General features: G+C 43.3%; 1 protein-coding gene across 3 annotated transcripts in view; it reads right to left on the reverse strand.

The window, feature by feature from the left end:
• Positions 1 to 16,548, reverse strand: part of HADHB (hydroxyacyl-CoA dehydrogenase trifunctional multienzyme complex subunit beta) — a 131,946-nt gene that overhangs the window by 6,772 nt on the left and 108,626 nt on the right. For all 3 annotated transcript variants that reach the window (XM_033937946.1, XM_033937947.1, XM_033937948.1), the window contains exons 13-15: positions 16,425 to 16,512; positions 10,438 to 10,512; positions 189 to 353 (exon numbers count right to left, since the gene is read on the reverse strand). In XM_033937946.1, the coding sequence (XP_033793837.1) occupies positions 189 to 353; positions 10,438 to 10,512; positions 16,425 to 16,512 (328 nt within the window). The remainder of the gene's footprint in view (positions 1 to 188; positions 354 to 10,437; positions 10,513 to 16,424; positions 16,513 to 16,548) is intronic.

The following is a 16,548-nucleotide window of genomic DNA, read 5'->3' on the forward strand; positions in this document are numbered from 1 at the left end:
AAACATGCAGGTCTTCAATGCACAGCACACAATGTTCTATGTATTTAACTGTCAATCCTTTGCTCCTCTTAAAAAAAAAAAAGATACTGGAAGTTAACTTAGGACATAGAATTTACATCAACATGAATAACATGTTAACATATCAGTTACAAAGAATATGAAGGAAAATGAAGTAATGCATATATTACCTGCCCACCAGCTGCACAAGCTGCCACCAAGGCATATTGACCTCCCTCATTCTTCAACCTATGAGCAGCTGCCATTACTAAGCGACAGCCAGTAGCACCGAAGGGATGTCCCAAGGATAGAGATCCACCCCAGGAATTAAATTTCTCTATAGGAGGAACACCAACCTGCCTCAAACCAAGAAAATGTCCAATGAATATACTTGTTCAGCAAACATGTTACTTCTCCTACCACAGTGTTGTTCTTGGAGAAGATAAGAAACTATCTGGGGGGATGCACTAAAGTCAGCAATCGTCGCTAAACCTGTTTTCACAGCTTTATGATCGCTGATAACCGACCCGATGCACAAAATGGCCCACCGTGTGTTTTCTGATCGGTCACCCATTTTCCAATCTGGCCATGCAAATTAGTAAAACCCCATGCAAAATAGCCAAGCGACTGATGCACTAACATTGCTTGGTTATTTAGCTTTGGGTTTTACCAATTATAAAAACCAATTGTTCTAGACCAGGTCTGCCTGTTTGTTTGTTTTTTTTAGTTTTTTTTTAAATATTTTTTTTATAAATTTTTCATTCTTACAATAATTTAATTTTATATAAACTTCAATTAATACATGAAAAATTGTGATTACAAGTAATTCATCTTATCACATAAAATATAACCCTCCCCCCTTTCTTCATTTCTTAAATCCATATAATATACATTCCCACCCTTCCCCAATCTAATATATCCATTACTAATGTGCTATGAAACCTGATCATTGGAATATCGAGTCAATGGCTCCCAAATTTTCTTAAAATTATGAATATTTCCCTGTTGTAATGCTATTGTTTTTTCCATTTTGTATATATGACAAACTGAATTCCACCAAAATGTAAAATTTAATTTGGTGTAGTCCTTCCAATTTTGAGTTATTTGTTGCATGGCGACCCCTGTCAATATTAATAATAGTTTGTTATTGTTTGCTGAAATCGGACTCTGAGTTCTCATTGCTGTACCAAATAGTATAGTATCATATGAGAGTCCTACATGATTTTCTAGTAATTCATTAATTTGGGGCCAAATTAGTTTCCAAAATGCATTTATACAGGGACAAAAAAAAATTAAGTGATCTAATGTCCCGACTTCTACTCTGCAATGCCAGCATCTATTAGATCTAGTACTATCTATTTTTTGTAAACGCGTAGGGGTCCATAAAGTTCTATGTAACAAAAACAACCAAGTTTGACTCATAGATGCTGACTTTGTAGATCTTAATCTCCAGGACCAAAATCGTGGCCATTGAGATTCAGAAATTGTCTGACCAATCTCAATACTCCAAATATCCCTAAGTCCAGTTTTCTTTTTTTTGTTTAAAAATCCATTTAACAATTTATACCATTTTGCGGCTTGGTGACTCAAAAAATCCACCTGGAAACATAGAACCTGCAGACTATATTGAGTATTAAGAGCTTTCCATTCAGGGAACCCTGCCTGAATAGCTTGCTTCAATTGCAACCATTTAAAATATTGTGTTTTATTTAATCCAAATTTATGTTGCAATTGTGAAAAACTAAGCATTGCTCCTTCTGAAATAACATCATTCAATGTTCGTATACCTGCAATTATCCATTGTTTCCAGACGATTTTGTATCCGCCAATCTTGATCCTGGAGTTTACCCAAATTGATTGATTTAATGATTTAGCAATTGGTTCTGGTGATAGATTACTACCATATCTTAACTTCTTCCAAGTATCCAATAAAATTCTGTTATCCTTATATCTTCTTGGCATGTTTATACTAATTAGATGTTCTGGATGTAGTAGGAACAGGAGCCGCCATTCTAGATATAGCCAATCTGGTACATTCTCCATGAGAGCTGGGAGGATCCAATACATACCCTGTCTTAGAATATAGGCTTGATGGTACCTATAAAAATTTGGAAAATTTACCCCTCCCTCCACAATTGGTCTTTGTAAAGATACTAAAGCAATTCTGGGTCTTTTCCCAAACCAAACAAATTTTGTAAGAATATTGTTTAACTTTTTATAAAATGACCCCTGAAAAAATATTGGTATCATACTCATTTGATAACAAACCACAGGCAATATCATCATTTTAATTGTTTGGACTCTTCCCCACCAAGAAAGATGTAAAGGATTCCATTGCTCGCACATTTCTGTTATTTTTTTTAATAAAAGTTTTTCATTTTCTTTTTTTTTTTTTTATGTTTGTTTGTTTTTTATGGCACACGCAAAATATCTGTCCCATAAAGAAAAAAATGAAAAAAGTTCCCCACTGCCGGTAACGGCCCTCCCCAACAAGACGCAGCCGTCCTCCTCCTTCTTTGGGGGTGGGGGGTGTCAATCAATATGGCTTGGTTCGGTGGGGGGGGGCATGTTTGTTGGGGGTTGTTGGGGAGGGCTGTCATCAGCAGCGGGAGACTTTTTTCATTTTTTTTTCTTTATAAGACAGATATTTTGTGTGTGTAATATGCACAAAATATCTGTGCCATTGAAAAAAACAAACAGGCAGACCTGTGACTCTGGACAAGTCACTTAACCTTCCATTGTCCCAGGTACAATATTTAGATTGCGAGACCGCTTGGGACAGAGAAAGTACTTGTATGAATATAGTAAGTGTAAACTGCTTTGACTGAAACCACAGAAAGGTGGTATATCAAATCCCATTAACAATTGTCCCCTGAAGCAGCCTTCGTGGTGAAACAAGGTACCCTTCTCAGCGACAGTTATGTACAAATGATATGAGAATGGTTTTGAGAGTTGAAACTGCTAAGTTATGAATAACTTGCAGTACTGGAGATCCATGGGAACTTCATGGAAGAGAAGACAAGAGCACAATTGTTTTGCTTATTTTGGAGTTTTTTAAAAAAATGTAAAGTATTAATTTTTAATTTCTAAAAAAAAAATTTTTAAAGTTTTTTTTGACTTGCTGGCATTGTGTGTGTGATGGTACTGATGGAGATTTTAAGACCCTATTTCTTTATGGGCTTACATGAAACATACTAATGTCCTTTATTCTCTAGTTTATTCTGTGAAGGATTTCAAATGGTTTTCCAGATTTATGGAGATGTTGAGGATTGATTTTTCTCTCCACTCTAATTCTGTATTGTATTTCCTACTAAGAGAACCAGAAGTGAATAGATGTTGTATACTGCTTGATCAAAAATGTGGCTAGCTAAAATTTTTGGTTAATGTTCTAATCCAATGACAATGTCTATAAGATTAAAAGCTCTTCTACAAAACCAGCTGAAGCCTGTAGTTATCGTCTCTCAAAATATTTTGTATTAAAAAATTCATGATCATATTTTCTATTTTCTAAGTAAGAACAGTCCAATATCAATCTCTTTCACATATCTATATCTCAAATAGCACCGAAATTCCAAAACCCAATGATGATAGACAAAATCAATGCCTGTTTTGAAGTACAGTGGAACCTTGGTTTACGAGCATAGTTCGTTCCAAAAATATGCTCGTAAACCAAATTGCTCGTATATCAAAGGGAGTTTCCCCATAGGAATGAATGGAAACTCGCTTTGATTCGTTCCACCAACCCCCTCCACCTGAGGCTACCGGCGCTGCTCCAATCCCCCCCTTGAGGCTACAGACGCTGCTCCATACCACCCCCCCTGCAATCTTACATGCTCCCCCGAGCACCAAAACAATATCCCTTACCCTGATTGGGCACCGGCATCAGCACCAATGCACAGGACATGCCGGTGCCCGAAGATCCTCCCTCTTCTGTGCTGGGCTGGGCGGTGCATCGGCGATCCTTCCTCTTGCTTGTGCTGGGCTGGGCTGACCTTGAGCATTTGCGCATGCTCAAGGCCTTCTGGTCTCGCTCTCTCCTAGATTTTGAATCTGAGAATCTCGGAGAGATCGAGACCAGAAGGCTTTGAGCATGCACAAATGCTCAAGGCCCAGTCCAGCCCAGCACAAGCAAGAGGAAGGATCGCCTATGCACCGCCCAGCCCAGCACAGAAGAGTGAGGATCTTCGGGCACCGTCATGTCCTGTGCGTTGGTGCTGGTGCCCAATCGGGGTAAGGGATATCGTTTTGGTGCTCGGGGGAGTATGTAAGATCGCAGGAGGGTGGGGGTGGGGATGACTTGAGTGGGGAGGGGGATGCCAGATCGCTGGGGGGGTGGAACTCGTAAATCGAGTCAAACTCGCTTTCCGAGGCACCGATTTTATGAATGTTTTGCTTATCTTGCAAAACACTCGCAAACCGGTGCACTCGTAAAGCACAGTTACTTACCGTAACAGGTGTTATCCAGGGACAGCAGGCAGATATTCTTGACTGATGGGTGACGGCACCGACGGAGCCCCGGTACGGACAATTTTAGAGTGATTGCACTCTAAGAACTTAGAAAGTTCTGGTAGGCCGCACCGCGCACGCGCGAGTGCCTTCCCGCCCGACAGAGGCGCGCGGTCCCCAGTTATGATAAGCCAGCTAAGAAGCCAACCCGGGGAGGAGGGAGGGACGCAAGAATATCTGCCTGCTGTCCCTGGATAACACCTGTTACGGTAAGTAACTGTGCTTTATCCCAGGACAAGCAGGCAGCTATTCTTGACTGATGGGTGACCTCCAAGCTAATAAAAGAGGGATGGAGGGAAGGTTGGCCATTAGGAAAACAAATTTTGCAAAACAGATTGGCCGAAGTGTCCATCCCGTCTGGAAAATGTGTCCAGACAATAATGAGATGTAAAAGTATGAACTGAGGACCAAGTGGCAGCTTTGCAGATTTCCTCAATGGGCGTGGATCGGAGGAAAGCTACAGATGCTGCCATAGCTCGGACTTTATGGGCTGTGACAGAACCTTCCAGTGTCAGTCCGGTCTGAGCATAACAGAATGAAATGCACGCTGCCAGCCAATTAGACAACGTACGTTTCGAAACAGGACGTCCCAATTTATTTGGATCAAAGGACAGAAAGAGTTGAGGGAATGATCTGTGAGGCTTAGTACGGTCTAAATAGTAAGCCAGAGCCCTCTTACAGTCCAAAGTATGTAAAGCCTGTTCACCAGAATGAGAGTGAGGTTTTGGAAAAAAGACAGGCAGAACAATGGATTGGTTGAGATGGAATTCAGAGACAACCTTCGGGAGAAACTTTGGATGAGTACGCAGAACCACCTTGTCATGATGAAAGACTGTAAAAGGTGGATCCGACACTAGTGCATGGAGCTCACTGACCCTCCTGGCAGAGGTAAGAGCAATAAGAAAAAGCACCTTCCAAGTGAGAAACTTGAAAGAAGCAGTAGCCAAGGGTTCAAATGGAGGCTTCATTAAAGCGGAAAGAACTACATTAAGATCCCAGATAACAGGAGGGGCTTTAAGAGGTGGTTTCACATTAAAAAGACCCCGCATGAACCTGGACACTAAGGGATGAGCTGAGAGGAGTTTTCCATGGATTGGCTCATGAAAAGCTGCTATAGCACTAAGATGGACTCTGATTGAAGTGGACTTGAGGCCAGAGTCTGACAAAGAAAGGAGATAATCCAACAATGTCTCCACTGCAAGGGAAGTGGGATCATAATGATGGAGAAAACACCATGAAGAAAACCGTGTCCACTTCTGATGGTAACATTGAAGAGTGGCCGGTTTCCTGGAGGCATCCAGAATTGAACGAACAGGCTGAGACAAGAGTGTATCATGAGAAGTCAGCCCGAGAGATACCAAGCTGTCAGGTGCAGAGACTGTAGGTTGGGGTGTAGGAGAGTTTCCTGATGCTGAGTAAGCAGAGAAGGATACAGAGGCAGAAGAAAAGGTTCCCTGGAACTGAGTTGAAGTAGAAGGGAGAACCAATGTTGCCTGGGCCACCTCGGAGCAATCAGAATCATGGTTGCTTGATCCCTCTTGAGCTTGAATAATGTTCTCAACATGAGAGGCAGAGGAGGGAAAGCGTACAGGAACAGATTGGACCAATCGAGGAGAAAAGCATCCGCTGCCAGACGGTGAGGTGAGTAGAGTCTGGAGCAGAATAGGGGCAGCTGATGATTGTGCGGAGCTGCAAAGAGGTCTATCTGAGGGGTGCCCCATTGAGCGAAGATGGATTGTAGAGTTACCGGATCGATTGTCCATTCGTGAGGTTGGAGAACTCTGCTGAGCTTGTCCGCTAAGGAATTCTCCTCTCCCTGAATGTAAATAGCTTTCAGGAATAGATGGTGATTTATGGCCCAAGTCCAGATCTTTTGGGCTTCTTGGCATAAGAGGCGAGAGCCCGTCCCACCCTGTTTGTTGATGTAGTACATCGCAACTTGATTGTCTGTGCACAACAGGACAACTTGAGGAAAAAGAAGATGTTGGAAGGCCTTGAGGGCATAAAACATCGCTCTGAGTTCCAGGAAATTGATGTGACGCTTCTTTTCCTGGGCAGTCCAAAGACCTTGAGTTTGGAACTCGTTCAAATGAGCTCCCCATGCATAAGGGGAGGCATCGGTGGTGATGACTAGTTGATGAGGAGGTTGATGGAACAGCAGACCTCTGGACAGATTTGAGGATACCAACCACCATTGTAGAGACTGACGAAGAGATGATGTCACAGATATGTGACGTGAGCAAGGATCCGTCGCTTGGGACCACTGGGTAGCTAGTGTCCATTGAGGAGTGCGCAGGTGAAGACGTGCAAGAGGCGTGACATGAACTGTGGAGGCCATGTGACCCAAGAGAATCATCATTTGCTTTGCTGTGATGGAACGCTGTGGAAGCACCTGCTGACATAGAGAGTGAAGCGTTTGAAGACGATTGGACGGCAGGAACGCTCTCATGAGGATTGTGTCCAAGACAGCTCCTATGAATTGAAGTCTCTGAGTGGGGATGAGATGAGATTTGGGTAGATTGATCTCGAACCCCAGAAGTTGAAGAAACCTGATGGTTTGGTTGGTGGCCAGGAGAACAGTCTGAGATGAATTGGCCTTTATCAACCAATCGTCCAGGTAAGGAAAGACCTGAAGGTGGTGAGATCGCAGGAAGGCAGCCACCACAATCAGACATTTGGTGAATACTCTCGGAGAGGAGGCAAGACCGAAGGGTAGCACCTTGTATTGGTAATGACAACGATTGATCATGAAGCGTAGGTATTGTCTGGAGGCCAGATTGACCGGTATATGAGTGTATGCTTCTTTGAGATCGAGAGAACATAGCCAGTCGCCTTGATTTAGAAGAGGATAAAGAGTGGCTAGAGAGAGCATTTTGAACTTTTCTTTGACCAAACATTTGTTGAGATCGCGGAGATCTAGAATTGGTCTGAGATCTCCTGTTTTTTTTTGGGGACTAAAAAGTAACGGGAGTAGAATCCCTGTCCCTTTTGATCTAGAGGAACCTCCTCTATGGCGTTCAAAAGGAGAAGGGATTGAACCTCCTGGAGAAGAAGGAAAGACTGATTGTGCGAAGCAGACTCTTTTGGTTGACTTGGAGGAGGTAGAGTTTGAAAGTTGAGAGAGTAGCCGTGGTGGATGATGTTCAGAACCCACTGATCTGACGTGATAAGTTCCCAACGGCTTATGAAATAAGAAAGACGTCCTCCTATAGGCTGTGGAAGTTGAGTAGGAGGGAGAAGACTGGCTATGTTCTGGAGAACCAAGTCAAAAGGGTTGAGTAGACTTTTGTGCAGGAGTAGATTTAACCTGCTGTTGTTGCTGAGGTTGTCTAGCAGCTGGACGCTGTTGCCTCTGACGCCTAGGTTGTTGAGCAGTTTGAGGCAGAGGGCGAGCCACAAATCTACGTTGGTAGGTTGATTGTGGACGAAAGGGCCTAGTTGGTGGAGGCTTCTTAGGTTTAAGAAGCGTGTCCCATCTGGTCTCATGAGCTGATAATTTCTGGGTAGTGGAGTCCATGGAATCTCCAAACAGCTCATCCCCTAAGCAAGGAGTATTGGCTAGCCTATCCTGGTGATTAACGTCCAGTTCTGAAACACGAAGCCAGGCTAGCCTTCGCATGGCCACTGAGATGGCCGTGGCTCTGGAGGTCAGCTCGAAAGTATCATAGATAGATCTTACCATGAATTTTCGAAGCTGTAAAAGAGATGAACAAGTGTGGTGAAAAGCAGACTTTTTCCTATCAGGAAGATATTTCTCAAAAGCAGTGATATTTTGTATTAAGTGCTTAAGAAAAAAAGAGAAATGGAATGCATAATTTCCTGATCGATTTGCTAACATAGCATTTTGGTATAGCCTTTTACCAAACTTGTCCATAGATTTGCCCTCTCTGCCAGGAGGGACTGAGGCATATACACTAGCCCCTTTGGACTTTTTCAAAGTGGACTCAACCAAAAGGGACTCATGAGCTAATTGGGGCTTGTCAAACCCAGGAATAGGAATGACTTTATACAAGGAATCCAACTTTCTAGGCGCTCCAGGAATAGTTAAAGGAGATTCCAGATTTTTATAAAACGTCTCTCTCAATATATCATGGAGAGGGAGTTTAAGGTATTCCTTTGGAGGCTGGTCAAAGTCCAAGGCATCAAGGAAAGCCTTGGATTTCTTTGACTCAGCCTCCAAAGGAATGGAGAGAGAATCACACATTTCCTTCAAAAATGAAGAAAAGGAAGATACTTCTGGTTTAGAGGAGGCTTCTAAAAGAGACGGGTCCTCATCACCAGAAGAGCATTCTCCCTCCGAAAGAAGAGGATCCTCCGAGTCACCCCATAAGTCAGGGTCTCGAACCTGAGAACTCCGGTCTCGAGACTCTGGAGTGGAAGGCTCTAAATGCCGGGACTTGTGAAGAGACTTCCCTGACCTGCCCGATTCGGTACCGGGAGATGCTACAGTACGCACCGGAGCCGAAGTTTGTACAGCTTGATGGTGAGCTCTCGGCTCCGGCGCCAGAATCGGCATGGAGACCGAGGAAACCGACTGTACCGGTACCGATAGAGTGGACGTCGATAAAATAGGACGGTCCACTATCGGTACCGGTGGCTCAGACCGGACTGGTACCGGCAAATTCGATGCCAGGGCTGGAGGTAGGAGGTGCTGTAGCTGTTCTTTAAGTTGTTCCTTCAGAACAGCAGCTATACGCTCCTCAAGGGAAGGCACCGGTACCGTCTTTTTCTTTAATGGTACCTTCGGTGCCGCTCTACGCTCCGAGGATGAGGACCCCGATGTCGAGGGGCTCACCTCTATTGGAGCGGAGCGCTTCCGTGGGCGCCTCGAGGTCGACAGAATTGGACTCGCTGCCATCGAGACCGGAGGACGCTCCAACGGGGAAGGCTTCTTAGCCGGCTTACCTGGAGTCGACACCGCCGCGGTATCGCGTGGTGTCGATGATGTGGGTGCCGACTGCGCCGGTGCCGATGTCGGTGTAGAATCAGACATCTCGGCACCAAACAATAATTTTTGTTGAATCTCTCGATTTTTAAGAGTTCTCTTCTTTAAAGTTGCACAGCGGGTGCAGGTTGACGCTCGATGGTCGGGACCAAGACACTGGAGACACCAATTATGAGGATCAGTTAGTGAAATTGGTCGTGCACACCGCTGGCACTTTTTGAAGCCGGGTTGGGGGGGCATGAATGTAAAAACGGCTTCAGCCAAATCGAAGGCCGAGGCCTCGATGGTGGCTAAAGGCCCCGCCGGGGCAAGGCCGAAAAACAGGCAAAAAAACAAAAAGTTTTTTTTTTTTTTTTTTAAGAAAGAAAATAAAGAAAAAAGGAAAGGAAATAATATTCCTCAAAAAGTTTACGCGAGCGGGAAGTTCACAAAAAATCCTCTCACAACAGCCGTTGAGAGAGACGCGTCTTCTTAGCTCCGCGGAAACTAAGAAACTGGGGACCGCGCGCCTCTGTCGGGCGGGAAGGCACTCGCGCGTGCGCGGTGCGGCCTACCAGAACTTTCTAAGTTCTTAGAGTGCAATCACTCTAAAATTGTCCGTACCGGGGCTCCGTCGGTGCCGTCACCCATCAGTCAAGAATAGCTGCCTGCTTGTCCTGGGATAAACAGAGGTTTGACTGTACATCTCTTGATTACATTTCAACTTTCATTTTGGTTATTAAACTTGTAGAATTCTTTTGTTCAAAGTTCCTGTTCACTTTTTTCTCTTCAGATTCAAATATATGGCCTTTGCTTTAGCAATATAAAAACTGCTTTTCAGGACACATATAATCTATAGCAATTGTGCACCAAACCCTCTTACATTGCACAGGACTTAATTGTGACCATTCTGTATGTGAAGTGCAGCTTAGCTACAACATCATTTTGCTCAGCGAGTGGCATAAATAGAAACTATATGGCAATTATTAAAGTAACAGGAAAGGGCTCACCTTAGTCTTTCTGCCCATGCAGTTTTCTGCAAACCAGTCAGAACTCATAGCTTTTAGGTTAGCCAAAATCTGTCCCTGAAAAAAAAAGGAAACATGAGAGATTAGGTTCTTTGTACTAAAGCAGGCAAAATAGCCCTATATACAAACAAATGAGAAGGATGGGTACAGGGAAACTCCCCAACATACAGTTCTGTTCTGCTCTGAAAGAGTACAACAAAATTTTAACATGAAAACTGAACAATTATAACATTGGCAAGACATACTAATCAGAAATCATTATGAAGCTCAAACAGTCCCCCAATATTTGATAACAAAAGATTAATTTTCATACCCTTGAGGTCTGACTGACATCTAAAATTTCAATTTGGACTCGAACTTTCTGATTGAGACAGTAGACAGGTGGAGAAATGACTGAAAGGGTGGGGTTTCAGCATGACATATCTTATTTACTGGAAAATATATTAGTAAGGTAAGAACCTAATCTTTTTCCAGTGCAATAGGTGTGTCATGGTAAAAGCTAAGTACGTACAAAAGCAGTCCCAGGAATTTAGGATGCCTACTCATAACACTGAGGACCTGAAAGCAGTGTCTTCCCTTGCCCCCACATTCATTCTGTAAAACCTGGTGAATTTATGAAGCGTGGACCAGGTTGTTGTCCTACAAATGTCCTTGGATGAAATAGCTTGAGCTTCTGCCCATGAAGAAGCCATGCTTTTAGTTGAATGTGCCTTCACTGAGACCGATGACTGTTTGCCACAGGCAATATATACTGACAAAATACCATGCGAATCCATCTGGAACTGGTGACCTTGGATGCTGGTCTGCTGCATTGAGCCTGACTGGTGAACAGAAAAATATGGTAAGATAGTTGGTACTCATTAGCAACCTCTAGGTAACATAGGAGGGCTCTCCTCACATCCAACTTTTTTTTTTGTTAGAATCCAGTCCTTCTTTGACCATATGGGCTGTAATGCCAACAATTTCACTTCTTGATTGACATCAAAGGCTGAAACAACCTTTGTCAAAAAGGACAGAACCGTGCACATGGAAACTCTGTGATCTTGAAGAAGGGCTTTCTGTACGATAGTGCTTGTAGCTCCAAGACTCTTCTCGCTGATGTAATGGCCACGAGGAAAGCTGTCTTGACTGAGATCCACAGAACATCTTCTTAAGAGGCTTATATGGAGCCAGACCAAGGCTGAGCAAGATTACGGTAAGGTACCACAAGGGAAACGGTTGTTTTAACGGTGGCCTGAGTCTCAGCGCCCCTATCAGGAATCTGGCTAAGTCTGGATGAGATGTCAAGGAAGCTTTACGTTCTCAGGCCTTGAATCCCACCACTTGGACCCAGAGTGATGCTGCTGCAAGAACCTTGTCAAGGCCTGCTTGGATGAAAGCTAACACCACCAAAATCAAAGCAAAGAATGGCTCTGCATTCTTAATGCACCAGTGCTGAAATGTCATCCAAGCTTTACGCAGAGACTGTCATAGGCTTTTTGGCTCAGAGGAGAGTAGCAATAACTACCTCCGAGTAGGCTTTGCGCACTAATGCCATGCTATCAAGAGCCATGTCATAAGAGCAAACTGATCTGGATCTTTTATGACCTCTGACCCATGAGACAGAAGGTCTGGCTGTACCTGAAGACTGAGACATGCATCCCCCTGCAGATGCTTTAGATCCACATACCATGTGGTCTGTGTGGCCAAGAGGATGACTTTCCCCAGATGGTTTGCAATTCTGTGGAGGATCTGTCCTATCCTGGGCCATGGAGGAAACACATACAAGAGTTCGTTCTTTGGTCATGGCTGGACCTGTGCGTGCTTCCAGGCTCAGATATTTGATGGAAGAAGCGGTCTGCTTTCTTGTTCTTCACTGTAGCTATCAGATCAAATGTTCAATGACCCCAATAAAGAACAATGGATTGGAAGGCTGTGACTGATAATGTCCATTCCCCTGGATCTAGGATCTGCCTGCTGAGGTAATTGGCCTGGACACTGTCCTCTTCCATTACATGTGCTGTCCAAAGCGCCTGAAGGTGTCACTCTGCTTCACTGGAATAATAAGCGGGTTTCCAAACTCAGCTGGGTAATTTTGGTGCCTACTTAGTGGTTGACATCCGTCATCGCTGTAGCACTGTCCACAAAAGCTTGGAATGTCTGGTCATCCAGCCTCTTCTCCAGCTTTTGTGATCCCAACAAAATGGCCCAGAGCTACAATCTGTTGATCAACCATTTCCTCTGGGAGGCCGAACAGGTTGGCATCTGTGGTCACAATCATCCATGAAGGTATTCTGAGCAACATGCCCCTTGATAATGTCTGTGGACCGAGCCACCAGTTCATACTGACTCGGACTTCCGGAATCCTCAACAGACATCTTCAGGGAGTCTGACTGGAGTGACTACCATGATAGCAGTGCGTTCTGAAGAGGCTGCATAGGAGCAGTCGCCTACGGAACCACATCTATAGTGGCTGTCATGGAGCCTAGCACTTGCAGGTAGTGTCATGCTGACTTGGCCGTCATGTTCATTACCTGGGCACAAAGCTTCTGCGTACCTCTGGAAGATAGATGCAGCCTTCCACCATATTAAAGAAGACTCCCAGGTACTCCAGGGATTGGGTCTTTCAAAAATTCACTATCCAACCCAGGCTCTGCAGAAACTGAACCACTTGATTCACAGCTTGTTTTCTTTCTGAGAATGACGGAGCCCTAATCAGTCAGTCCTCCAACATAGCTACCACTACCATCTCCTTGGTGAACGTTTGGGGGCGCTGTCACCAGACAAACAGGAACACTGAGAACTGGTATGTATGTGAATTGTGAGCTGCTTTGGTAAAAAAGCAGATTATAGATGTTTTAAATAAATATAAATTGTATTTGTTTTTTTACAGATGATTGGTTGGATTGCTCTTGGTCTCCCAATATCATAAATTGATGGAAAAATTCAGGCCTAATAAATCTTATCAGATGCTTTTGGACCAGTGGAATAGAGATTTGGATAGGCCGTTCAAGAACTTCCAGTGTTCAGGAATGATGGGAATATGCAGGTAGACTTCCGTCAAATCCAGGGAAGCCAAAAATTACCCCGGCCCAAGAGCCAGTAACTATATTTTCTTTCAAAATGAGAACTCCTGTGGTGACCACGATAGGAAGCAATTTAGAGCCTAAGATTGACTGGCTTCAGGTTTTTTTTAATGGGAAAAAACTGCAGGTTTTTCAATGGGAAAAAACTGCTGAACTGGTGGGGATAGGTGTGGGGGAGAGAGAGCTCAGCCTCAAAAATTTGCCCAGGGCCCTAGAAGTGGCTAAAATTGCATTATTTGTATGCAATCGGAAACAACAAAGTTCTGAATACTTGTAACCATTCCTCCTTTTTTGTTGACAAAAAACATAGTAACTTTTTCCAAAATACACTTCATTTTAAGAAAATTACATTGGTTACCAGTATCCTTTCATGTTCAATTTAAAATCTTAAAACTTGTTCAACAAGGCGTTTTATGATAAATCTGCCAGATTATTTGGCTAAATGCCTACTGCGGTACAAACCATCCAGGGTACTGAGATCTGAAAATCGAATGTTGCTTGACACATGAAATTGAACAGTGTTTGATATGTGTGAACTAAAAAATCCTGCTTTTCTATGATTGGGCCCGTTCTGTGGCAAGCTATGACTGGCACTCTGAGGTTTTGTGATAATTTGGTACAATTCAGAAAATTGATCAAAACGTACCTTTTTGCACAGGCGTTTTTCTGTTAGCCCTCTACTTCTCAACGATGATTATGTTACCATCATTAAGACCCTCATATGATGTTTTTATATCTTTGACCTCTGCTTTTTACCTGTTATGTACTTTGTCTCATAAGACTGTATATATCTTAAGCTGTGTATGTGAATTGTAAGCCACTTTAGTAAAAAAGCGGATTATAAATGTTTTAAATAAATTTTAAAAAACTGTTTTTGGTTTTTTACAGATGATCAGTGGGATTGGCTCTCAGTCTCCCAATATCGTAAATTATTGGAAAAATTCAGGCCTAATAAATCTTATCAGGCGCTTTTGGATCAGTGGGATAGAGATTTGGGTAGGCCACTCCTACTTACTTCCCTGACTTATATTGTTGCTGCTATTCCCTAGTTGGTTCACAGTGCATATTTCCAGGAATGTCACACTTGCACAGTACATCGTGCCTTATTTCCCAAAACAGGCTTTTCATTTGGGGGGTTCTCCCATGCCTCTGTGTCTTAAATATCAAGAAATGGATAATTCCTTTGGTCATGGCCTTTGGCATTATCTAAAAGTCTGAGCATTTTGGCAGTCCTTGTGGAATTATCTGCAGTCTTTGCTTGGGCATTTTCTCCCCTTTCTTCTGGAAGGTATAATATTTCTTAAGAAGGGGGCAGTTGGGGGGACGTGTTTGGTAGAAAATCTGCTTGAGTAAAAGTTATATTTTGGGAAATAAATGTATCCTTAATAGAGAAAGAGATAGGGACAAATTTTTCCCCGGTCCCCCGGGAACTCATTTTCCCGTCCTATCCCTGCAGGATCTGTCACAGTCTCTGCCCCATTTCTGCAAGCTCTGTCCTCATCTGCACAAGCCTCAAACACTTTAAAATCATACGTGTTTGAGGCTTTTGCGGTTAAGGCAGAGCTTGCAGGAATGGGACAGGGACCTGGTCAGCGACAAAACTTGTGGGGATGGGATGGGGAAAAATTTGCCATATCATATCATTAAAAGTATGAAACCTGTTTCTCCAATACCAGATAGAGGGCGGAGAATCTTGTAACCAATGATTAAGGATTAGAGAATGACATGGGGTAAAACTACGTCGAATTTAGAACAATAAAATGAGGAGAGCAGAACACACACAGCTGTAGATATGCTTGCAGAAGGAAAGACTGTAGAGGGCGCTAAACCAGTCAGTGAAGTACAGTGTTCCCCCGCAAATTCGCGGTTTGCGGACTCACTCATTCGCGGTCTGCTCCGACCGCCTCTTCCTGTAGTAAAGATGGGCTACACCAATCAGGAGCTGCGTGTCAAAGCAGCTCCTGATTAGTATAGCCCGACTTTACTACAGGAAGAGGCGGTAAGAGCAGACCGCGAGTGATTTTTTTCACCCACCGGTGTTCCAGCTGCCCTCTCCTGCCTTCTGACAAGCAAAAAACTGCATTTGCGGTTTTTTGAAATTCGTGGGGGTTCCTGGAATGGAACCCCCGTGAATTTGGGGAGGGGGGGGGGAGTTGTACTGTACTACAGAGGCAGAGTGAAAAATCCAGAGTGGATTCATTCTGCAGTGCATGCGAGTATGGGGAAATAACCCTATTGTCTAGAATATCTCACCTATTGCACTGGAAGTCACATTATGAAGAAACTGCAGAAGCCAGCACCTCCTCCTTTTGCCTCTGAGGGAAGGGAGATGGAATGGGAAGGGTTTTTTTTCCCCAGGGATGTTCTCTTTTCAGCTTGAATCCAAGTCATAAGAGCTAAGACCTGGGACCCAACTTTGTTTCTTTCAGGTTTTCTTGTCTGTTTGTATTGGAAATTTACCTTGTACAAAATTTCATGCCGCCTGCTTTTTTTGGCTTCTAAATATTTCTTGCATTTAATAAACATTAAAAAAAAAAACCCAAAACCAAAACATGGCAATCTGGTTGTCTCAACTGTCACCAACTAATCTTTAAGTTGTATGGCCATTTGAAAGGAGTATAGTATTGCTCAGAGCTCCAGATGATTGATAGTTCAGCTTCAATTTGGACTGTACTACAGTGATGAACAAAGTCAGGTAGGAGTATGCCAATTCCATCAGAATTTCAAATCATTTGCAGGTAGGCAGCCATAGGTATTGTAACAGCTAGTTCAGTTTAATAGGGGCCTCGATATTTACTATAAATCATGCTCTATATGAAAGCCACAGCATGACAAACTTGTACAACAATGTACGCAAATATTTTATTATTTGCAGTAATACAACAAAAGAAAGAATATACTTACTGCAAAAGCTTCATGAAATTCAAATACATCAATATCTGCCAAAGTCAAGCCAGCCTTTTCCAGCACTTTAGGGGTAGCATATGTTGGACTGAAGAAGATAAGATTCATGAAAATACTGTTTTAC

Source organism: Geotrypetes seraphini, chromosome 3 (genome assembly GCF_902459505.1).
Source record: "Geotrypetes seraphini chromosome 3, aGeoSer1.1, whole genome shotgun sequence".
Classification (NCBI taxonomy): domain Eukaryota; kingdom Metazoa; phylum Chordata; class Amphibia; order Gymnophiona; family Dermophiidae; genus Geotrypetes; species Geotrypetes seraphini.